This window comes from Zeus faber (genome assembly GCF_960531495.2).
Source record: "Zeus faber genome assembly, chromosome: 21".
NCBI lineage: Eukaryota > Metazoa > Chordata > Actinopteri > Zeiformes > Zeidae > Zeus > Zeus faber.
Window position 1 is genome coordinate 18,026,777 of NC_137208.1, and position 24,350 is coordinate 18,051,126.

Genomic DNA, 24,350 nt, shown 5'->3' on the forward strand with positions numbered 1-24,350 from the left:
GCCATTTTTTTATGAATATCAAATTGTCATTTGGTCGTAATCATCTTTGAGTCACTGCTGCCAGCTAGCGGTCAGAACGGGACCCCGCGCTGAGGCGGCCCCGGTTCCATCAACACAACTTGCGTTTAACGGACGTGAAAAGGTGTGAAATCCGACGCTAGCGTTGACAAAGCGGATTCCGAAACGGTCGTCGGGGCTTGCTTCGGCATTCACCTTGTGTTGCCTCGGGTTTCCCCCCTCAGCCCCTACCAGCACCTCACGCAGAGAGCAAGATCCACGGGGTGTATGGGGCACATAACGCGTACGCACGTCCATACACATACGCAGTGGAACGTCTCCCCGCAGCGCCACCCGGAGCTTATGCGCAAAAGCTTTAACGAACCGCACACAACAGCTAAGCTCATTTCTACCGAGCTCAACGAAATGAAACGAACCGATTCCTAAAACGTAACGCAATTAGTGAATAGAATTGAATATTAATGCGATAAAAATTAAAATAAAGTAGGACTGAAAAAGATAATACAAAGCGGGGGGTACAGAACAGAAGTGGAGGGAGTAGAGTTACGTGTATGGGATAGGTTATTTGTATATACAGATATTATATATTATATATTATTATTATTATTATAATACAGGTATATACAGTGTTGATAAATACTAGTCATTGGTCGCCACTTCGTGGTTCCTGTCTCATCGTTTCATAATTTAAAAAAATATATAAATATATATTATGATGAACATGTATAATATAATATAATATAATTTGCAATATAAAAATGTTATAAAAAAAAAAACGCAGATAAAAAAAAGAATGCATGAAATAAAACAGAAAATCGGAATTTTAAAAAGATCCGCCTGGAGCGGCGGAAGCGGTCGGGGCTCTTACTTTTGGAGTATGTCGTGTTTTGCGTTTCCTCTCCGGGGGGGGGGGGGGGGGGGGGGGGGGGGGGGGGGGGGGGGGGGGGGGGGGGGGGGACCTTTACGTCGAAACTCGTCGCCCCACACTTCCGACACGGAAGTCGGCCGTTCGCCACCGCCAGAGGGGGAGGAGCCGTGTGACGCGTCGCTCTCGTCCCCACAGCGCTGATCGTATCTTGCGGCTGTTTTTTTGTTTTGGTTTTTTTTTCGAAACGCTGTCAAAACGCAAATCCCGCTTCGTCCGAATCAAGACCAAACATGCTGTCGTACATCGTCGGCGTGAGTATAAAAGTCCTGACACTGGGGGTCCGTTCATCGGCTGCGTTGTCGCGCACGTTCGCGGGAGCTGACATAGCCGGGTGGGCTCGTAGCCTCCATGCCGCGTTCGAGTCTAACCTCGCAACTCCGCCTTGTCGAGTTGCTGGCGCTCACATCCGCGGTAGCGTGCTGGGGCGTGTGTGTTTGCGTGGCGTTGCGAGCTCCGGGGGAGCCCGCGGGCTCATAAAGCCACGTTGACCCGACTTCTCAACCGCAGAAGCGTTTCGAATCGGAGCCGGGCGTGGAGGTGGGGGGCGGGTGGCGGGTTCTCCCGATTTTTCTCGCCCGCCGGAACGCGGCGTCAGTGGGAGGCGCCGGCCGAACGGTTCCTTCGCTATGACTCATGTGTTCCTAATGTCAGCAACACAAGCGGACGCAGTTTATTTATAAAAGTGGACGCTTGGGGAGGTACCACACCCCCCCCCCCCCAAAACCGTCCTCCCGTCACACTCTGGCCCGCTGAATCACACTTGTGTGCCGGGGTGTCTGCAGCTCATTCGCGGGGGATGGGACGGCATCGTCAACCTCATCCTCCGGCTGTTCTTCTCCAAGAGGAGAGCCGCCATCACCCTGGAAGACCCCAGCGTCAAGTACGCCCTGAGGCTGATCGATAAACAGGTAATACACATCACGTCCGTGCATTGCAGCCATTTAAGGGGTGATGTTCAGCCAGCCGGGTCATTATCGCGAAATAACCACCAACGGCCAAAACGACAAGATCGTTATTAGCAGATCAGGGGTCGGTATTCAGAAGCTGACCGCTATTGACCAATCAGAATCGAGTATTCCACAGAGCCGGTAGTAGTACATACATTACATACTGTATACCTTTTATTTGTATTTATTTTTTTTGCATAAAACGTATATTTAACTTCTTTGAATCTGGTTAAAGTGTAGATCGTTGACCTTCACTGCATCTAAGAGGATATAATAAAATATATATATATGTGTGTGTGCGTGTGTGTGTGTGTGTGAAAGCCTTGTTTTCCTTCATTTGTATGAATTGAAAACAATATACCTTTTTATATATTCCAAAACGCATATGTAAACAAACACGTATGTCCATTTTTTTTCAACCAAAAGGTGTAGCCAAAAATAACCCTTTCCAGCCATCCCATGAGGGAACTCGGCGCAGTGCAATTACACACGTGTCTGATTTAGTTGTTCCCGGCACTCCGCGGCTTTGTCGAGGCTTCAATTTAATGTGTCGTTTCCCACAACGTGCTTCCTGTGCTTTCCATCCCGACAGATTGTCAGCCACGACACGAGGAAGTTCCGCTTTGCGCTGCCCACTGCAGAGCACGTCCTGGGGCTCCCCATCGGTCCGTACCGTCTCTAATCCCCCTCATGTAATATCATTTAAATGTAGCAGTCGGGACCTGCATTGCACATAGTCCACACATATGAATAGGAACAGTCGTGTAATTATTCTCTTTGTCTATTGTGTCCGGACACAGTGTCAGATGACACTCTCATCCGAGGTGTCATATTTTGAATGTCAAGGTTTATTGTCCATTGTTAATTTTTGCCTAATCTTTCTTGTTTGGTGTTTATTTTAGGATTATTTGTATTGTTTATTCTTACATTTTTTTTGTTTAACTACATTTTTTGGTTTATTGTATATTGCCAAATTATGTATTTTGTAGTTAATTATTAGATATATTGTATATTGGCAAATTTTCTATATATATAATTTTGTACTTCATTTTTAGGTTTATTGTGTTTTGCAGAATATTCTCTCTTTTAGCACATTTTGGGGTTTTTGCATATTACCAATTTCAGTCCCCTTATTTTATTATTATTATTATTATTATTGCCTATTGTTCTAATGTGAACTGCTGTAACAGAGAGCACCACACCCCAATTTGGATGAATAATTAGGATGAATAAAGTATCTCTCTCTCTTCCTCTCTCCCCCCCAGGGCAGCACATCTACCTGTCTGCCAGAGTGGACGGGAAGCTGGTGGTGCGTCCGTACACGCCGGTGTCCAGCGACGACGACAAGGGCTGCGTGGACCTGGTGGTGAAGGTAGAGACGCCATAGACATAAAGAGTCACACTATACTTCAAAGATCTACATCCCTCTTTACCGCAGCGTTTCTTCGCCCCCCCCCCCCCCCCCCTCTCCCCGCGCCAAAAAAAAAAAAAAAGATTTACTTCAAAGATGTCCACCCCAAGTTCCCTGAAGGCGGGAAGATGAGCCAGTACCTGGAGAGCCTGAAGCTTAATGACACCATCGACTTCCGTGGGCCCAGCGGCCTGCTCGTCTACAAGGGCAAAGGTGGGTTCAAAAATGCTTTTTTCCAGCAACGGAAGCTTATTGTACGGGAAGCAAATTGTGAGGATTCGCTGCATCGCGTACTGCATCTAACTGTCTCTCTACAGGAACGTTTGCCATCCAGACGGATAAAAAGTCACCGCCTGTGATCAAGAAGGCCACGCAACTGGGCATGATTGCTGGAGGAACAGGTAAGGTTATCTGCGATTATCAACAGGGTTTGTTTGTTTTTTTTTTGTTTTTTTTACCAGGAGCTCGATGTGCTTGAAGTCCTTGAATTCTGTCCTCAGAAATGTCAGTACAGTACTCCTCACTCAACGACCTACCTGTTCAACTGACAATACCGCGGCGTCTCAGCGTCAAGCATCTCATCTCATCACCGTTCTCTGCCCCAGTCTCGTTCCCGCGGTCTGTCAGTATTCACTACACTAGTGTTCACAATGGCCCCCTTACCATGAAATAACACGGGTCCGAGCTTATCGACCAATTCACTTAACGACCTGGTCCTAGCAACTCGGCCGTTATGTGAGGAGTACCTGTAATGAAATATCTTGAAAAGAGCCCCTTTTGTGCTGAAGTGTTTGAAAAGTTCTTGAAAAAAGTGGTCATTGAAAACCTGTGATATTCACACTGGTTTTGTCATTCAAATCGTAACGTAATAAAATGTTTCCAGAATCACTTTCAAGACATAGATCATAGATATGCTGATATAAATAATTGACAATGAGACTTAAGATTATATGATATTAAATTAACAAAATCACATTGAAAATTTATAATTTTTTTTGCATATGAAGTATGAAAGTGCTTAACAAAGTGCCTAAAAAGTCCTTGAAAGGCCTTGAATTTCATTTTGTAATGCTAGAATGAAACCTGGGTTGCATTTTTTTTTTTTTTTCTCTCTTTTCTGAAATGACTTTCCGAGGAAGTCTACATCACCATCCCTTCAATATCTCACCCCATGTTCTCTGCCAAGACCGTATAACCTCCATGACCTTGAATTTCAGTGGATCTCAATGGGAACTTGGTTACAAGACTAGATTCAAATGCCAAACACTCAAATATACTGTGGGATGCACAGCCCGCTAAATTAGTGTACATTAGGTTTAGGGCGATCGTGCAAAATTCCAATATAAGATTTTATCGGGGCCGCTCGTGCATAGAACGTAACTTAATGTGGCAAACGCAGTCTCCCCGTTCCAGAAGCGCAGGATTTATTATTTACAAGCCAAGTATTTACACAAAAACGTCCAGTTTTTACTAAATTAAGTCCCATAGCAACGGGGAGACGTGCGACCCGACAGTGGGGACGCACAGGTTTTTTTTGGAACAGTACGGAGTAAGGACTCGGAGCATCCCTTAACTCAGTTGTGTTGAAATATGTTGTTGCGTACATGTAGGAAACAAACGAAAATAAATAGATCTAAAATACACACACACACACAGATAGACACGTATACGCACACACACAGATACACATACACACACAGATACACATACACACACAGATACACACGTATACGCACACACACAGACACACATACACACAGATAAACATACACACACAGAAACACACACACATACACACACAGATACGCACACACACACACACACACACACACACACACACACACACACACGGGAGGCAGCGTTCACCACTGCCTGGAGGGGAAACAATAAAAATACGCTCAAATTCTCTGAGTTAGGTTTACGTTTTTTCTTTTTCCATACAAGTAAGAATCTAAGGAAAAATAAATTGATCTGTAAATCTTTCTCTATGAGATGATATTAGATATTGCTATATTATTATCAGAAGATTTGCATATTGAGCGGCAGGTTCATGTGGGGGGCCCTGAGCGCCTGCCCTATGGTTCCCTTCTCATCAGGTGGATCGTGATTGACGATTTGATAGTAAATCTGCCCAGGCCTAGTGTACGTGGCATGAAGTTAATGTGTGAAAGGATGGCAGCTATTTCTCCATAATCATTTCATCATTGACTTCAGAAGGACAGTTAGTCAGAGGAAGCTTCTACTGTCATTACTCGCTTGGGTTCTGGGATGAAACAGGATGTAAAATGCTATTTCGAAAGCGGGTCACTGAACGCGATTGAACTCAGCGACACACTTGAACCCACTTCCTGTGTTTGCTGTAGGGATTACTCCAATGCTTCAGATCATCACAGCGATCATGAAGGATCCCCAGGACCCCACGGTGTGCCATCTGCTCTTTGCTAACCAGGTGGGTTTAATGAACAAATACGTAGGAAGGTCACTCGGAGAGATTTGGTTGAATTTAACATTTTGAATCTAACCTAATATATAACCACGGTAGTGTTGCCGAGGAGAAGTGCTACATTTCCCTCCTGATGGCATTAGCATCGTAGCGTAGTCATCTGTTCTCTCGTGTCTTCGCAGACCGAGAAGGACATCTTGCTTCGGCCGGAGTTGGAAGAGATCGTGGCCGTCAATCCCGACCGCTTCAAGCTGTGGTTCACCCTGGACCGGGCTCCTGAAAGTAAGAACATCCTCCTCTACGTTCTACTATCTCACACATTTCAGTCGCCACCTTGTTGTTTTAGTCTGGATGTCGGCAGGTTGGCACCGTTTCTCTTCTGTTCAGCAAAACGTTAATTTCAAACCTTGTCTTTTGGTCATTGGGAGTCAACCCGAGTGCTTGGGAACACTCCAAAAACCTGTAACCAGGTATGTTTTTGTACCTCTTACGAAAAATAGTAAAATGGTAAAAAATATATACATATTGAAATGCTTGAATTAAATATAGGTCAATTGAAACTAGCTTTTGTGTTGCAAGATCACAATTTTAAGGCTACACTAATTGATCGAATTAATCAGTTCAACCCAGAATGGCAGCTCTGTTCATCACCACAAGTTTCACACTGAAAGTGAGGACTATTACTGGGCCGTAATAGTGAGAGTGGTTATATTTTGAAGTTTATTAACGGGGTGTGTGGCTGAAGAGGTGGTAGTGTGACGCGGGATTATCTCATCGTAAAAAGTGAAATATTCGCGTTCTTGCGTCGCAAATTTGTGCGTTCAAATTGTGAAGTGCTTTGCAAACGTGTCACTCACGTTTCCCATAGAGGAGCTAAATGCAAACACTAATCAACAAACGGCACAACCGAAGGAGTAACCGTTTCCGGGAAACGTAATCTGAAATGGCAACGGCAGATGCAGAAGACACTTGTTTCCTGGAAATACGGCCGCACGCCTCAACTGGGGTGACGTGAGGTCACGTACCTGCGTTCACCTGTGGTGGCTTGCCTGGCGTACGTAAACAGGCCTAAGCGTCGCTGACCAATCTCAAAGCTTAACGAATGGGTGTCGGTTCTGACTCTCTCCAGACACCTCCGACATTCCCCATCCTCTCATTTCCCTCTGTTCCCCCTCCCTCTCCCTGCGTTCCAGACTGGGACTACAGCCAGGGCTTCATCAACGAGGACATGGTGCGGGACCACCTGCCTCCGCCCGGCGAGGACACCCTGGTCCTCATGTGCGGGCCGCCGCCCATGATCCAGTTTGCCTGCAACCCCAACCTTGACAAGGGCGGCCACTCCGAGGGCCGCAGGTTCACCTTCTAGAAAAAGAGCCCGGAAGACCGAGGATCCAAGACGGATCCTCGGGGCCGGAAGAGCTTCCCCCCACCGCCAGACACCAAAGCTTGGAAGCACTCCCACAGCTGCCACCAGCGTTGCACTATGTATTTATGATCTGATAAGAGTCACCGCATGGACCATGTCATGTGTAGAGGGAGTGAGCGAGGTGGCATTGATTGTATTTTGCGAAGAAAACACTTTTTTTTTTTTTTTTTTTAACTTTCACAGATGCACATGTCATTTTCAGCATATTAACACCCGCTACCTCCGGTGTGTGCTGCTCAAAGTATAAGGGACCTGTGACCCCAAGCATGTTGTTGTGGTGGAAATCGGTATGTGAGTAAAGCCGTAGCAGACGAAAGCCACCGCCCCCCTGGCCGTGGAGCAGGAACGATATATTCAATATTCTATTTGTAACCTCTGGCTTTTCCCTCCCCGAGTGCCTTAACACATGCAACGCTTTGGTTAAGCAACACTATTATACATTTTTATAATGCAAGCTGTGAGAGTTGTGCTCCCTCTCATGATGCGGATCATGCAAAAACGATTTCATAATCGCCATTTCAAAATGTGTTTTTGAACTACCTACTTACCGTATATGTGTCGTCCTGACGTATACTTTATATAGTGTGCAACAAACCATGTACTTGTGCATTGCAATTGACGTGGCCATAGTTACTGATTTTTATATTTTGGATTATACGTTATGGCTTCAAGTTTGGTATCCTTTGCAAAGTGTGATGGTTGTTGGTTCCATAACCAGTTGTGTCTAAATAAATATCAACTTCTCTTAGGAACTGCAAGTGTGCTTCATGTGCAAAACTATATACACTTTGTAAAACCTGTGTAGATGTCAATGGAGCCTCGGCCTTTCTCATAATTCTCATAAGTGAAACTTGTCATCTTGACCAGGAATGAGTGTAATGGGACATATGGAACATCATTGTGTAATTAAACTACAACTAGTTACCGAGAAACCCAGTGTGCGTGTGCGTCGTCCCGAAGCACAGGAAATCCCTGCGCGTCTCGCTCCAGTGGATCCAATTCCGGTTAACCGTATACCGCGCGGTTATTCCCTGGCTCCATCAGTGGCCGGCCCACATGTCTCTCCACATAAACTCGCTGGAACTCTCCACCGTGTGGAAAGTGGACCAGCATTTCGCTTCGGACAACGAAGCGACAGCAGCCGCACAAACCGCCAGCTGTTGAACAGCCAGACGGCTCCACCGCTGGGCGCACAAACACCCACGCTCCATCGGAGCAGTGTATACACCTGGCGTACAACGTTGATTGCACCCTTCATCCAGAATTGGTCACCCGGATTTGGAGCAGGTTCGGCGAAGCGGAGGTGGATCTGTTTGCCGCACGCGGAGGGTGGGCGCGTCTGAGCATCGGCCGTGGCCCCGGACGCTCCTCACGTTCTCCCACCGGTTTATTCCACGGCTGGAGGCTATTCTGATAGCCCCGGAGCGCACGGGCGGAGACTCTCTCCCTGCCAAGCGGAGGGAGCGATCAGGAATTACCCGGTGACGGGCGACCGCCTGTGGGCTTGGCTGCTGAACGTGAACGCCTAGAGAGGCTGGGTCTCTCCAAATGTTGTGCGCACTATCCAGGGCGCGGGAGCCGCTTCCACCAGAGCGTGGACAACTGTCGTGTTGTGCAAAATGGGCAGCGTTTCAACGCTGGTGTGTGGGGGGAGAAGACCTGGATCCCACGGCATGTCCCCTGCCCCAGGTGCTTTTATTCCTCCGGCTGTTGGTGGGTAGGACTTTGGCTGCCAGCGGCCGCTATTTCATCCTGTCACGAAGGTTTTGGTGACAGAACGTTGTTTAGTCACCCTTCATCGAAACGCTTCCCAAAGGGTGTGCGGAGCCACGGACCGGTGTCGCGCTCCTTAGCTCCTCAGTGGGACTTAGCACTGGTTTTACGCGCGCCGGGTTAAAGCCCCCTTTGAGCCTTTGGACCAGGTTCCCTTTGAGTTCCTGTCGGAGTGAGAGGAGGGCGACGACTCTGGATGGATTCTTCCCCCCGCGCGCACGGCGGCCTTGCGCCGTTCCCAGAGCCTGTTTCGTGCGCTACGGAGAGCGATCCCCCGGACCCCCGACCCTCCCTTGTGGGCGCAGCGCCTCTCGCACCGGCTGTGTGAGGCTGTTCCTCAGGCATATCTGTCCTCTGGGACGTACCCCCCCCCCCCCGGAGAGCATCAGGGCGGTGCACTCCACCAGGGCAATTTCATCCTCCACGGCGTTCCAGTGGAAGACATTTTGCGCTGCAGCTTCTTGGTCTCCCCCCCCGTTCTTTCATCCGGTTTGATATCCGGGATGACTTCCGTTTCTCTGCGACTCACTCTGTACTGAGGGTTTTGCCAGAGTGATTGGTACCGGGTGTTCTTCTGCCTGTTGGCGTTGGAGAGGCTCCCGCCTCCTTCTGCGCCTTGTGGGACTGTTGCAGCGGGATACCCTCGTCTCCACCCATCGCAGCAGGAGGAGTATTTGTTTCCGGCCCGCATGCCACCATAGAGAATTTACTATTCTGCGGTGCCTTAAAAGGCGAAGCTTATACTCTAGAATCTGGAGTTACAATAGGTAACTCCCGTTCTCGGTACTGAAACGCGCTTCATGGGATACACGGAGTTACTGCAGGGTTTTGTTTCGCCAGGGACATTTGCATTTGCATATACTCGGAACATGCCTCCGTACAGACCGGGCGGCCGCCTAGTGCGCCATGCGGAGGGTACGCCTGTCTCACCTGTCACACCTGTCTCCGTGGGGCGTCCAACATTGTGTTTTATTTCTTTCTTTCAAATGTAGGTTATTTTATTTCATTTTATTTTGCGTCTCCTTATGGAAAAAAACAAGCACCGTGCGTAATCATCTTATCATCTTCAACTAAACCTGGCGAAGACGGAACTGCTGGTCTTCCCGGCCAAACAAGGTATTTATAACAACGTTGATATTAAAATTGACTCTCTATCTGTTGTTCCTACCAAGGCTGCAAGGAATCAAGGTGTCATCATTGATGACCAACTTACATTCTCGGACCATGTTGCCGCCGTCTCCCGGCCCTGCCGCTTTGCACTATTCAACATCCGAAAAGTCAGGCCGTACCTGACCCAATATGCCACTCAACTGCTGGTACAAACCTTGGTGATGTCCCGTCTTGACTACTGCAACGCCCTCTTAACAGGCTTGCAGGCCTGTGCGGTGAAGCCACTGCAGATGATACAGAATGCGGCGGCACGACTGGTGTTCAACCAGCCAAAGAGGGCACATGTCACTCCGCTGCTCATCGAGCTCCACTGGTTACCTGTAGCCGCCCGCATCAAGTTCAAGTCTCTTATGCTGGCCTACAGAGTGATTGCTGGGAATGCTCCCGCCTACTTAAATGCTCTTGTAAGAGCACATGTTGCCCCCCGGATGCTGCGCTCGTCAAATGAGCGTCGCCTGGCTCTGCCGGCCATACAGCAACGGCAATCCAGGCTGTTCTCATTTGTAGTTCCACGTTGGTGGAGCGAGCTGCCAAAAACGACCAGAGCAGGGACCTCCCTCTCTGTCTTTAAGAAGCACCTGAAGACCCAGCTCTTCAGTGAGTACCTCCTCTCCTAACTTACATTACTTAGCACTACCTAGCAGTACTTATTGTTACACTAATGTCTCTGTCGCAATGTAGCTTGAATGTTATTCTCCCTTGTAAGTCGCTTTGGATAAAAGCGTCTGCTAAATGACTAAATGTAAATGAAAATGTAAATGTAATGGGGACACTCCGTGACCCTCTTAAGCCCCCCATTGGAAAAATAAAAAGCGTAACAGTCAAAATAAAAAAGGAGAATAACAATACAATTTAATAGGATATAGCATAAAATATAATTACAAAAACAATAAAATAATAGCTTCATTTATATAGCACCTTTAAAAACACAGTTTACAAAGGGCTTTGACGGATGAAATAAAAGCAGAGTGTTCAGATCATGAATTTAAAAGGCAAAGGAACATTAATAAACAGGAATTCAATAAATTAATTAAATTGGGGGAAAAAAGCTGATAAAGAGACAATACAAATAAATAAATACAAAAGGATAATAATAATAAGAAGATATATAAAATAAAAAAGAAAAGAAAGGGTCGACATCACATAAAAGCAGATCTACAAAAATGAGTTTTGAGAAGCGTTTTAAAAGAAGTCCCTGATTCTGGCAGCCATCTCTCCTCAGGCAAGTCGTTCCAAATGTTAGATACAGTATATACAAATTGACAAATATACAAAACAAAAGTCAGATAAGCAACGTGCCAACTGTAATATGTACTACTGTACAACTGGGTAGGAAACAAGCACGTGGTTCATTGGCAATTTCAGACAAAAACACACTCTCCCTCCTCGTGGGGGAGCAGTGGACTCAGTGACCGGTGGATCTAGGATGTGAGGCCGGATAGTGGCCCGGAGGACCAACCCAAGGAGACTGTGCAGCGACCTTCACCAGAGGAGAGAGGATGTGTACGTCGCCGTCAAATAGGTGTTTTTATTTTTGAACGCCAATCATCTTCGAAGTTCAAACTAAACATAGGTAAACAATTCGACCGAAGGACATGGCAATCCAGAACTATATACACAGAGGTATCATGTAACATGTAACTTTTCTAATCTCCGTAAACAAGTTTTGTTTTCCCTCGAAACCTCCACAGTTGGAACAATTGCATATTATTCTAACCTTCATAGTGAATTTAAATTAAGGCTTTTCCATGACCCTCGGATATTTTATTTTTGGTTGCCTTGTGATAACAACAATGACGAATTTCATTTATAATTTTTTCGGAAACTATCGAAAACATTCCGATTTGTAATAGGTATCACATATTTATCTAGTATCCACCTCTCCTCTATTAATTCATTAATTAATGTATTCATTTTCTTCAGTTTCTTTTTCAAGTTTCTTATTTATTCTTGCTGTTTGCATGATTCATGTCTTGCTGTTTAGTTATGTCACTTGATAGCACGGTTCAGTATACTGTTCAACTTCAGCATTTAAGTTAATGGTTTAATATATGAAGGTTTGCAATACAAGGCTGCAAGAGGGTGCAGGTTGTTGACAAATGCGCGAGGGACCATTTATTTAATAAGATAACCTATGCTCTTTACTGTGTTTGTGCATCCAGGGCCGTTTCTAGCTTTTTGGGGGCCCTGTCCAAAACGCTGTTAGGGGGGCCCCTTTTTCATGAAACCACCCTCTGAGGTAGTCCGGGGGCAACCATTTAACCTTTAAATGCGTTGATCTGGATCTAGATCCGTGAAAAACTCATCTTTCTTTTTCTCAAATTCAAATCAGCACAACTCAGCTTGACCCCAGCAATATAAACCTACAGAAAATGAATAATAAACGGGAAACACTGTGGCTCCCCTACATAAAGAAACTCCTGAAAACTTACAGGATTAGCGTTATAATATCTCCCAAATCCGCATAAATAAGACAGATGCTGCATTTGCCTTCAAATGTTTATTTTAAATGTTAGCAGAAAATTTCTTAAGGAATCAAAATGAAGGCAAACATTGCAACTGATAAATACTAAACATATCCGCCCCCCCCTAAAAAAAAACAATAAATAAAATACATTTGGCCACTGCACCGAATAAGAGGCCAAATAAACTCTTGAACCTGAATTTGGCTAACAAATCATTTTTTTATCCCAAAAAAATATTTCAAAACAAAACGGCCCATCAATAGTTGACATATAAATTTTGCAAGAATCATATGGATCCAATAACTAAACATGTGACGTGGCCAGTGACCTCACAATCTTACTTATGACTCATGTACTATGTACAGATGATTTTGTAAACCAATAGGCTTACACAGTTTTTTTTTCACATTTCACAGACGTACACACAATATCACTATTTTAATGTATATATATTTAATATAGTAGTGATTATTGGCTTCATAATCTGATCTTTGACTGGAATTCAGAGTTTAACCACTTTTTATTCAACCACTGCATCGCTGGTGGAGAGACAATGGTTAGACATGGAAGGAGGAACGAGTGAAGGCAGAGGAGTCCAACGTCCAGCCGGGACATCACCTCAGGGGGCGTGGTTCTGACCAGGTGTATGAGACCATGTGACTCAGATCACATGACTTACCTGAGTCAGGCAGGGCTCAAACAAACTGAAAACGTCTCAGACTACAGATTGAGCAAGATAATTATACGGCGTCCATTAGGTGAAATGCTGCCTTGCATCGGTGTTAAAAAAAACATGCTGGTAGTGCATCAAACACTATACTCTTAAACAGGCATTGGAATACTAACATTCTTTCAGAATTTGATGTATTTCAGAAAGTGACCTCGCTTTCATCTACTGTGATTCATAATTATTTCATCCACAAAATATTAGTAACCCAATAAATTGCCATAAAAAAACATATATTTTATTTGTAAATATGAAGCCAACATAAGAGATGACTGATGTAAGAGTTTATTATGGAGATGTCTCTGGGTGACCACCAACGACGCCACGTCACTGCAAACGCCATTACGTTACTAAGCACCTTCATCGGCATTCATCAACTTAATAATAAAATAATAATAATAATAAAACTAGATAATGCATAATAAAGACCTCAAACGAATCCCAAAGGCTAAAAAGAGAAAGAAAACAGGCTTTTAAATTAAGGCTTTGTAATTAATTCCATAACTATTTAAGGGGAACATCATCTTGTTGGTACATCTATGAACATGTTTAGTCAAATTCACATTCTTTTTTTAATGTGTAGTATAACATATGCTGTGTATACAGTATGTATTATATTTAATTGTAATGTGTATAATGCATAATAACTCAAATTAGGTTGTATTCTGTTGTGGTTAATTAGTAACCTGTTATGGCTTAAATAGTAACCCCACATGAAAAGAACCCACTACATGTTATGCTAAATCTGGTGCTATAAAATCAAATTGAGTGCATAAAAAAACCCTTTAAAAATTATATCTGTCGTAACGCCAGCAGAGGTAGCCAAACTATCCAAGGCTGGGATTGGCTGTCAGGTTAGTGACATCAGAAAGCAGACAGACAGGCTAAGAACTGCAATTGGCTCAAAACGGGATTTTGATGGATTTATGACACAAAAGAAGGCTGAATAGTAAAAGAACAGAGCTTCTCCGCAACTATAATATATGAGAACAAAGGGATGGAACATCAGTCAGTTTTGCGACGCCAACTCAAGAGCTTGTTGTGTTTATTTTTCTGATACACAATATACTTGATCGCATCAGATTTTGTTTTGTTCCAGCGGGTTTTTCCAAGTATTGAAGCCAGAACAAGTTAGAAACGTTGTGCAGAGATCCAGGCATTTTTCAAAGGCCCAGGCCTAAATCTATTTGTCCACAACAATTCATCTGCCACCTACTGTCCTGGTGGGACTGTGTTCTGCAATATGAATATCCCTATCCCTTTATAACTAAATCTTCACTACATTTAAGTCCTATATTTTACAGATCCTGATGAGTTCTGATTAACATGTATTCAAAGGACATTATACATCATACAGAGATAAACTCAATTAATGAATTTCAAATGACTGACCACAAATCATTACAGCCATTCTCAAAAGATTTATTTACAAAAATTATAAAATAGCAAGTTGTTTCATGGGTTGCTGCTACAATCCAAACCAGAAAACTCAACAAAAACGTCAGGTTCTTGTCGAGTTTGAAATCATGCTTTTTTGCATGCTGTATATAAAAATCGGGCGACTTGGAAATCCAACCCACAGACGGGTACAAAAATGTTTATGTGGAATACATTCAGAGAGGAAAGACTGACATCAACCCGAGCGACAAACTGGGGTTGAGTCAAAGCACTTACGGATATTACAAAAATAACACAAAAACTGCAGCCAGGCTATAAGATATAAAGTCACATTTTCAGTTCATGCAGTACATGTTTGGCGATCTCAATAAATATCTAAAATGGGACATGGGAATGATGGAGTTGTCCAAAACATCCATGGACGAGGGATCTTGGCACCGTTCACCCATTCACTTCCACACAACGTCGGCTTGGTACTTGGGTTAGGGACTCAGACGTTGGAGTCGTCTTCCCCGGTATTGGCCTCGGTGGAGCAGGACGACATCTCCCTGAGGAAGTCGTCGTCCTTCAGCATACTCTGCGCAACGTTAAGCAAAGTTTATTAACGGATTGGAGCCAACGTGAAAATGTCTGATTTGTTGCCGGTGGGCCAGGTACGAGACAGGTTTGTGCGCCATGGCTTTGAGCCTTTAGTCCGTTTTCAAACCTAGGCCCAATTAAAATGTTCTATTCTCATTTAACCCATTTAGCATTTTATAACACATCCCATCATTTTTTATGATATAGCACAAATTCGCCAAATATTTTATTATTGAGAAACTGACTGCTCTGCTGCAGACAGTAACAGATTGTCCATTACCATACCAATCAGTGTACTCAATTGTATATACTGTATTCCACCTGAGTCACATAGGAATTACGGTTCAGGTTGGTAGTAAATTGACAATAATTTGAGTCATGACTCAAATTAAACCATTACATTTATTAAATCATTTTAAAATGTGTTGAATGAGTAGTTGTTTAATTTTAACGCTCACAGTTAATGTTGCAACATGCGTACGAGTGAATCGCCTCCAAATGTATGCTGGGTAAGACATGCTGCCTTGGTCATCAACAACCGCCAAAAACATCCATACGTCATCATCAATCATTTGTCGAAAGTTTCGGACTCTCCTCGTCACCGTCGTGACTGCCCAGCGCTCGTTCTCCAAACTAAAACTAATTAGCAGCACAGTGGGACAGGATAGACTGAGTGGATTGGCCATCAATTGAAAATGACCGGGTGAAGAAGTCGGACATAGACTGTCGGGCACATCGTGGATGACTTTGCTGAGCACAAGGCTCGCGGAGCCTACAGTACGTAGCCTACCTGCCCTGCGTCATTAGTCGAAGCAGGTTCCAAAATTACATGATGACTGTGACAGTGAACACAACCTGTGGTGCTGATTGTACGCACTGTCATGCACGATTTGTGCTGTGCGGGCAGGCACGCATTGTAGTGTTGTTTCCCATGTTTGTCCATTTTAACTAATCAAACCACATTAAATAAGACCGATAAATAACAAACCAAAAATGGTTGAAATAGCATTTACTTGTATAGTCTACGTGTGCTGCCACACTGTCAGAGTGGCACAAAGAGACATGGAAGGGCCATCGGAAGACGCACTGGAGCCACCAGCAGGTCAACGGGCAGCCACAGCACCAGCCCTCTCCTGACTGGCAGTAGCAGCACCCAGGATGTACAGCAGAGGACTGAGGGAGAAGCAGCCGCAGTAACCACCATGGATAACCCCCTGCGGCTAGCCCCTCCGCCCAGCAGACAACGCCACCATCCAGCAGCCCAGCAACCGGGGCCACCCCTCCTAGCAGCCCCCACAACTGCGAAGCCACACCCCCACCAGCCAGCACAGCTGCCCCCTGCCCGGATTTCAATTGCTCCGCTAATGCGCCTTGCTGTGGGCGGGGACCGGTCCGCGTACACTCAGAGCAAAGGGTCAGCGTTGACGTCGGCTACCCACCTGACTCGTCTTGAAACACAGACAAAGGAGTCTTACGCACGCACGAGTCAGAGGGTCTCACAAAACCCCGCCGCGCAATCAAAGTGCGGGTCGAGGTGGGATCCCGGCCCCCCGGGGCTCAGGCCCACCTCCGCCTCCTGCCAGACAGAGCTTGAGCTTAAAGCCAGAGGAAATTCTGGTGGAGGCCGGTAGCAGTCCTGATGTGCATAGGCATAGATTTTGAGGGTGACGCAGGGTATACACCCCCCTTGATATTAAAACATGTTCACCCCCCAATAAAAACATGAAATAAGCTTTCATCAACATAAATAAAGACATTTCAACCATAAATTGATGCAGAAAAGGCACACGTTGACACATAAAAATTCCCCATAATGCAGGAAACTAATTTCCTGGGGGACGACCCCCCCCCCCCCTTGCTGTCGTGCAAATTGGTCGTCCGTCCAGGGCATAGGGGCAAAAGACTAATCAAACCATCTAGAAGCTGGTTCCCTCCAAAGTTTCCCTCAGGATAGCTGGTGCCCGACACTCGCAGTCTTATCTGGTAAGTCGCTATCTCAAACTTTGTATGTTACATTACATTTCATTTAGCAGACGCTTTTATCCAAAGCGACTTACACTTGTTCAATCACCGACGGACGCAGCCATCAGGAGCAATTAGGGGTCAAGTGTCTTGCTCAAGGACACTACAGCATGCTAGCAGAAGGAGCCTGGGATTGAACCAGCAACCTTTAGACCACTAGACCGACAGCTCTACCGCCCGAGCTACCATCCTCCTTAATGTTAACATTTGGGTGGGATTAGTGTTGGGTTTGGAAATAGGGCCTCTCTGTTGAAAATGCCAGGGATGTTTTTTGATCCCAGACCGTCACTGGCTGCATTGTGTTCTCATTGTATTTTAATGCAGTTCAATGGGACAAACGTTTAAGCCTAAAACAAAAAAAAAAACAGTTTTTTAGAAACAGGAAGCAAATAATATAGTCAGACAGTCTTTGAGTTTTTATTTTTAATTTATGCATTCACGGGGGGAAAAAAATGGTCTCAAATCTCTTTTGCACTTGGGCGTGGAGAGGGAGTGATCGGGGCGCATTTTGCACACCTGCCTCACTCCCCAACGGTACCGATGATGCACGTGCCCGGCGTGCCAGAACAATGTGTTGTTATTTTATTTCACGTCTCCTTCTGGAAATAAACCGTGCGTAACGGGGACCCTATCACCGTGCCCCCTTCGCCTATAGGGATTGTTTTAACCCTCCAGGTGGTGTGTGCTGCTGGCGGAGCCCGGAACACATGTAGAGTCCAAACAGAGCCTCTTCCAGAACATCAAGATTAGTGTCCGTTTGTTTTTTTTTTTATTTAATCCGCATCAAACTGTCCCTGATCACACAGAGTGGTGCTCCGTGTATTTGGACATATGCGACGTATGCACGCAACGTTTCTATAAAAAATAAAACATCTGCTGAACCGCTGCATATTTTTCGAATTTTAATTTTCAGACTGGAACAATTACAAGTCTTGAAGTTTAATCAAGGAGTCAATATTCCAGTGTGATCGAAGGTTTTTCTTTTGACAATTCAATAGTTAAATAAAGATTTGTTATTCATATCTATTCATGCGTCAATTCATCTCATAAGACGTAGGCCTGGCCTACAGGAAAGAGCAGTTTATATGTTGACTGTATTCAGTGTTGTGTTGGTCATACTATAAAATGATTTATTGCTTGAGTCTAGTGAATAATACAGAAGATAAGAGCCTTAAAAATTGCATACTAAATTGCAGTATTGGTCTATAAATAAAAAATAAATTTAAAAAACGCAATCAGATTACTGTCCCAAATCGTTGAGCCCTAAATATGAGTTTTAGGTTTTCAAAAAGGATATAAAATCTTTTTAAAAACTTAAACGTTGGCCCCATTGGACTGCCTTGAAGCACAGTGAGAGGCTGCAGCACAGTGGTAAGTCTCTCAACAGTTTTGACAATTTCCCAAGCATTCAGCGAGTTAGTTATAGATGATGTGAACGGACATTTTAATAAGAGCTGGGTCAAAAAATAGCCAACCCATCCTATTTAAAATAATAAGAATTACTTACTGTTAAATTATTGATACCCTCAGAAAACGCTCCTATCTCTCTAACAGTCCCTTCGGAGTCTTCCATCTGCCGAAAAACGGGAAAAAAATGTTTTAAGTTAAATGACAAGCAGGAGTGAGAACCACTACTCACACAAGTTACTTGTGCAATTTATCCTAGTGCCAAATACTACAGCTGGACCTGTTCCAGCTGGTCCAGGTTGCCGTCATAGATCCGCAGCCCACGCTGGAAGCTGGCGCTCTGGGGCATCTCCACATCCAGCGGGCAGACCAACTCCTCACTGTCCTCCTGGCGCTTTCTCCGCAGGGTCCCAAAACTAGCGAATGACAGCCGCCTGGGCTGGAGGAGGGGGAGGAAAAGAGGAGACGGCGTGTCACTCAACTGGGATTGACTGTGGAACATCTTAAAGGTAGATAGGATGGGTAGATAGAAAGAAGGGACGCTAGGTAGGTCAGTCAGTAGGTGGGTAGATCGATACATTATTCACCCCTGGAGGGACATTGGCGTATTACAGCAGCTCACACCAAGGCTATAATAATAACAATAATAATAATGATCATAATAATAACAACAAAAGAGTTATAGAATAAAGATCAATATATAAATTGACAATATGAAATAAACCAAAACATGTACAAAACTTTGGTAATAAACAATAAAATAAACTTAATATAACAATCAAACCTAAAACCTCACTAAAAGAATAGAAAAAAATAGAACATTTCTTTACAATAACCAATAAAAATAACCCTTAAAAATAAACAAAAACAAGAAAAACAACCCTCAAACAATAAAAAAAAGGGCAATATACAATAAACCTAAACAATTAACAATAAACACTTAAATAAACAAGAAAATGTGGCACTACACAATAAACCTAAACGAATAACAATAATTCACATTCGGACAAAAATAGGAAATTGTGCAAGTTACACATACATACATATATACAGTATATATGAAAATAGAAAATGCACAAATACGATCAAAGTAGAGGCATAGAGCTAAATTTAAAATAAAAATTAAAAAAATGAAAGGCCAAACCTACCTTGACCCTGGCTGTGGCGGTGAGCACGGCGTAGTCGGGGTTCTCCAGACAGTCCTGCTTCAGCCTCTGGGCCTCGGAGCCGATCAGCAGATGGAAGTGCGTCGCCAGGTGGCGCCGCAGCAAAGTCTTGCTGGGGGGGATGTTGAGCAGGAGGGCCAGCGTCTCCACGTTGAAGCGGGGCTCCAGCACCTAGGGACCGGGGAAGGACGCAAGGGGAAAGGAGGCGTGAGCAAGAGACATTTCGTTTCCGACCTGTACACACAGTGTCGGTACAGATTTTATTCCATGTTTTTATCTTGAGGTGTATTGTATATTTTCATTTTAGCCTCATTTTTATTTCCATTGTCTTTTGGAAATGTGTTGGTTTATACTTGTTGTTTATCATGAGGTTTATTGTTGAATGCCAAAATTAGTATGGTTCTGCAGATTTTTTGGTTAATTTATTCTAGTTTATTGTTAATCTTTTAGGTTTATTTTAAAATGTCCCATCTTCTATTCAGTTATTAGGTTCATTGTATAACGACCAATTTGTATTCAAATCTGTTCATTCTTTATTATTATTTTTTGTCCTAGTTTAATGTTACTGTTCATGGTACATTGCCATTTCTTTCTTTTATGTTATTTAATTGCTTTTTGGAAGTTATTAGGTTTATATTAATTGTTCATCAGTAGGTTAACAGTATTGTAAATTTTGACTTTTTCTATCTTCCAGTTGATTTTTACATTTATTGTACATTTCCAATTTTTCGACCGATACTTTGGTCTACTGCATGTATTATTTATTATTATTGCCAGTTGTTTTGCTGCCGTAACAATAGCTGCCAGGCTTGACTGTTGCGGGGGCTGTTTTGAGGGGTGGCCTTGCAATTTAATACAGTATCCATCGATCCATCTATCTCACCATGAGCCCCCCGTGCACGCCGCTGCCCCTCAAGTTGGGGGCGTACTCCGCCAGGTCGGCCGAGCGCAGCCACTCCATCACCCTGTGATTGGTCCACTGGGCGATCTCCGCTGGCGTGATGTTGTTCTGAAAAACAAAATCCACAATGACACGACTGCATCTCAGAAGTGTTTCAAAATCCGCTTCAAATGACAATTCCATACCTCGTCGGAAGGGCGACGCCTGAGACAGTTTGGCTCATAGGAGCTGAGCCGCAGGATCTGGACGGCCCTCTTGATGCTGAGGTGGTGGAGGACGCTTCCCACCTTCAAGGACAACAGGTCGTCCTGGGACAGAGGCAAAGAAGGACCATTTGTTTCATTCCACAACAACAACAACAACAAAAGACCTTATGATAATAGAACGACTGCATGTGACTTTTGAAACATGGGACAACCAGCAGATTCTGCTTCCAGTACAAAGGCTCGAGGTTTTAACAAGCCTAATGCAATTATGCGTAATTGAATTTCCAGATGAAAATAATGATGAAAACGGAGAAAATGGATTGATCTTTTCTCCGTTTTAGGAATGTTCGGCGAATGTTCCAAGATATCTCGCGACTTACGACCGTCATGAAGTGCAGCATGCGGCCGTCCACGCGGCCCTCGTCGAACTGGCTCTTGTACTGCGGCAAGCCGATGTCGTCCAGCCACCCTTAAAAAGTAAATAGATAAAAAAAATCACCGTAAAAAGTCAGCACCGTAAAAAAGACAACATTAAAAAACACCACCAAAACGTCAACTTTGTTGATGCATGAACGACAGCAACTCACTGGTCACCCAGTTATGGTCTAGTTTGCCCTGCAGGTCTTCCCCCTCCCCACTCCCTAAGGACTGCAGGGCCAGCTGCAGCTTCTTCCTGTGGAGAGGCTGCCTGATACACAACTCCTGGGGAAGGTAACCACAGAAACAGAACTCCAAATATGTCAATACGTATAAATAGGGCTGTCAAAGTTTCAGCCTTAAAGGCATTAGCGTGGTAGATGAATGCAGTTTTTTTTTTTTGCCATCTCCCGCAAAACTCGTGATTTCTACTGATGGTTGTTTTGATGGCATATTAGGGACCGTCTACAAAGTTACACAATGCCGTTTTCAAAGTGCAATAACTCAGACTACGGTGCAAATTTCAGTCAATTTAGAACACGATGCACCATGAATCTTGATTTATTATTGTAATCGTTCGACAGCCCTTATATATGGACAAGATATGCTAAACATGGCTTCAATTCTCTTAATAGTCTTGTAATATTGTTCTCACCTTCTCCACTTCGTGTTGCGACGCCTGCAGCAGGGTCTCTCCGGACCGGATCCAGCCCTGGCCCTGGGCCACGTACATCCCCAGACCCTGCTCGTGGAGCCACTCAGACACCTGGTCGCTGCTCCACTGGGAGAAGGGGACGTCCAGGGCACTGGGAAGGGGACGCAAAACAATCAATCCGGTCGCCGAGATGAGGACGGTGTGGAGGTGTTGGACCTCTGGCACTGACACCTACTTGCCGGCTTGCTTCATGTCCCGTGACCACCCGAGGCGGGGTCCCGCCGTGGCTCTGACCCCGCCCCTCCTGAACTCCATCTCGGACGCCTCGTCAAGGTTGAAGGAGGTGGAGTGGCTCCTCTTTAGCCTGCCAAAGTGAGTCCGGTCACCGCCACAAATCTGACAAAACTTCCTCTACATCGATGGTTTTCCAAGAAAAGACACTCAGATGGGTTTCTGAGGGTTACCTGCCAAAGAACTTCCTGAGGCCTCTGGACTTCTTCTTTGGTTCCGGTGAGGACGGCGTAGGAGATTCATTGGTGGATTTACGTGGGGGGACGCCGGCCAGGTCCAGATGCTCCGTGGCCTTGCGCTCCGTCTCAGCTGGGAAATATGGTGCCCCCGTTAGAAAGACAGAAACCATCCCACGACCCAACCCCACTGACCGAGAACTCAAGCTGGAATTCCAAGACGCAAGCATCAACAGGACATCTCCGAGACCACCACAACGAAAACAAAGCAAGCCAGTTGAAAAAACATCTGGGGCTAAAGGACACAGATGGTGTCAACATGATGGATGATGGACAACTGGATATCGTCTGGTCAGATTGTTTGGATTGCTGACCAATGAGCGGGGAGCGGGCTGGGAGGACCTCGCACCACAGGAAGAACCGCACCTTAAACGCATGTGAAAACTCAACGTTTCAATGGGTTTGCGGGTTAGAGAAAGGAGGTTACAAAGTCTTCTCAGCAGAGGATAGCAGACGCCTCAGCGTTAACCCGTAGTTCTCACCCTAATGCTTAAATGGCCATACTGGCGTCAAATTGAGTTTTAGATGGTTTACCAGTCAGCATACGCAGTGACAAAGGGCTAGAAAAAGGGCTAAAACATGATTTTACGCCCATCATGGTCCTTTAAAATCATAGAGCAGAAGGGGACGTTCCCTGCACCTATCCAGCTGTATCATCCAGAGCGGCAAACACTGCCCTCTACCATACCTCTGTTCTACTGTACCTAGCGTTGGCGCAATGGCACTCCGGCTGCAATCTCAAAATCCCCGGCAGAGAAACGAAACGTATAATAACTTTGAAATCGAAACAAAAACAACAGTTACGTAGGCAATCCTCCAGAAACAGAATCAATTCAGATCAATCCATCCACCCATCGAGTCCATCCATATCGAGCAATGCCGCTTCCCTCGTCTTCCCTGCTATGGCTAAAGGGGGCGCTATACTCATATTGATGAAGCTACAGTATATTTCCCCCATCAGCGCAGTGATCCTCACCCAGGTTGGGGGCGCTGGCCGCACGTTTGCCCGCGCGCACCTTGAAGAAGCCGCGGCCGAAGGAAGAACGGGTCTTCTTTGTCCCGAAACTCTCGTCGGCGGCGGCCATCGGTTTGGACGGCAACGAAGGGGAGTGTCCTTCCGCGCTTTTTGCCTGGATAAAAAAAAAACAGATGAAGACAATTGTGACACTTGTTTAGGTGGGAATTAGGGCCGTCAAATGCTAAAAAAAGAATTAATCACATGATATTGGTGCGATAAACGTGATCAATCGCATGATATTTGGTGCGTTTAATCACAATCAACTGCGAATAATCACGATTAATCAGAATTTGAAAATTTGACCGTAAAGTATCGTTTTTCTATTTAAAAAGTAGTGAATCAAGTTAGCCATACTGCTAACACACACACACACACACACACACACACACACACACACACACACACACACACACACACACACACACACACACACACACACACACACACACACACACACACACACACACACACACACACACACACACACACACACACCATACTATATCCATTTTATAATCAAGTACAGAAAGACAAAATTATATTTACTACGTTTCATAGTTTGAGCCAAACAGTCAAACTTAAAAAGTGCGTTGACAAATTCAAGAGTAGCCAGAGTATAGTTAGAATACATTGAATCAATGCAGTATCAATTAATTATATTATGTAACAATAAAACCCAGACACAGACAATAAGCTCTGTTATATAATTATAGAACCCAGACACACACAATTAATTCTATTATATA

General features: G+C 44.7%; 2 protein-coding genes across 3 annotated transcripts in view; one reads left to right on the top strand and one right to left on the bottom strand.

Moving 5' to 3' along the window:
- The first annotated feature begins 1,039 nt into the window (after nucleotides 1-1,039).
- Nucleotides 1,040-7,921, top strand: LOC307246299 (NADH-cytochrome b5 reductase 3-like). Its single transcript, XM_080022196.1, has 9 exons — nucleotides 1,040-1,197; nucleotides 1,729-1,854; nucleotides 2,486-2,558; nucleotides 3,159-3,265; nucleotides 3,388-3,517; nucleotides 3,622-3,705; nucleotides 5,668-5,753; nucleotides 5,930-6,029; nucleotides 6,941-7,921. The coding sequence occupies exons 1-9, from the start codon at nucleotides 1,177-1,179 to the stop codon at nucleotides 7,111-7,113; spliced, it is 900 nt and encodes a 299-aa protein (XP_079878322.1). The 5' UTR covers nucleotides 1,040-1,176; the 3' UTR covers nucleotides 7,114-7,921.
- Nucleotides 7,922-14,713: 6,792 nt separating this feature from the next.
- LOC307246233 (liprin-beta-1-like) overlaps nucleotides 14,714-24,350 on the bottom strand; it is a 54,906-nt gene continuing 45,269 nt past the window's right edge. For both annotated transcript variants that reach the window (XM_080022096.1, XM_080022095.1), the window contains exons 14-25: nucleotides 23,563-23,716; nucleotides 22,524-22,659; nucleotides 22,295-22,423; nucleotides 22,060-22,210; nucleotides 21,575-21,689; nucleotides 21,368-21,456; nucleotides 20,967-21,089; nucleotides 20,764-20,889; nucleotides 19,863-20,051; nucleotides 18,995-19,153; nucleotides 18,815-18,880; nucleotides 14,714-15,283 (exon numbers count right to left, since the gene is read on the bottom strand). In XM_080022096.1, coding sequence (XP_079878222.1) covers nucleotides 15,197-15,283; nucleotides 18,815-18,880; nucleotides 18,995-19,153; nucleotides 19,863-20,051; nucleotides 20,764-20,889; nucleotides 20,967-21,089; nucleotides 21,368-21,456; nucleotides 21,575-21,689; nucleotides 22,060-22,210; nucleotides 22,295-22,423; nucleotides 22,524-22,659; nucleotides 23,563-23,716 — 1,524 coding nt within the window. In that variant the 3' untranslated portion in view covers nucleotides 14,714-15,196. The remainder of the gene's footprint in view (nucleotides 15,284-18,814; nucleotides 18,881-18,994; nucleotides 19,154-19,862; nucleotides 20,052-20,763; nucleotides 20,890-20,966; nucleotides 21,090-21,367; nucleotides 21,457-21,574; nucleotides 21,690-22,059; nucleotides 22,211-22,294; nucleotides 22,424-22,523; nucleotides 22,660-23,562; nucleotides 23,717-24,350) is intronic.

Coding starts and splice junctions, on each gene's coding strand:
- LOC307246299 (XM_080022196.1), top strand. CDS start 1,177: ATGCTGTCGTACATCGTCGGC. Junction 2,559..3,158: donor CGTCCTGGGGCTCCCCATCG/GTCCGTACCGTC, acceptor TCTCCCCCCCAG/GGCAGCACATCTACCTGTCT. Junction 3,706..5,667: donor CATGATTGCTGGAGGAACAG/GTAAGGTTATCT, acceptor TGTTTGCTGTAG/GGATTACTCCAATGCTTCAG.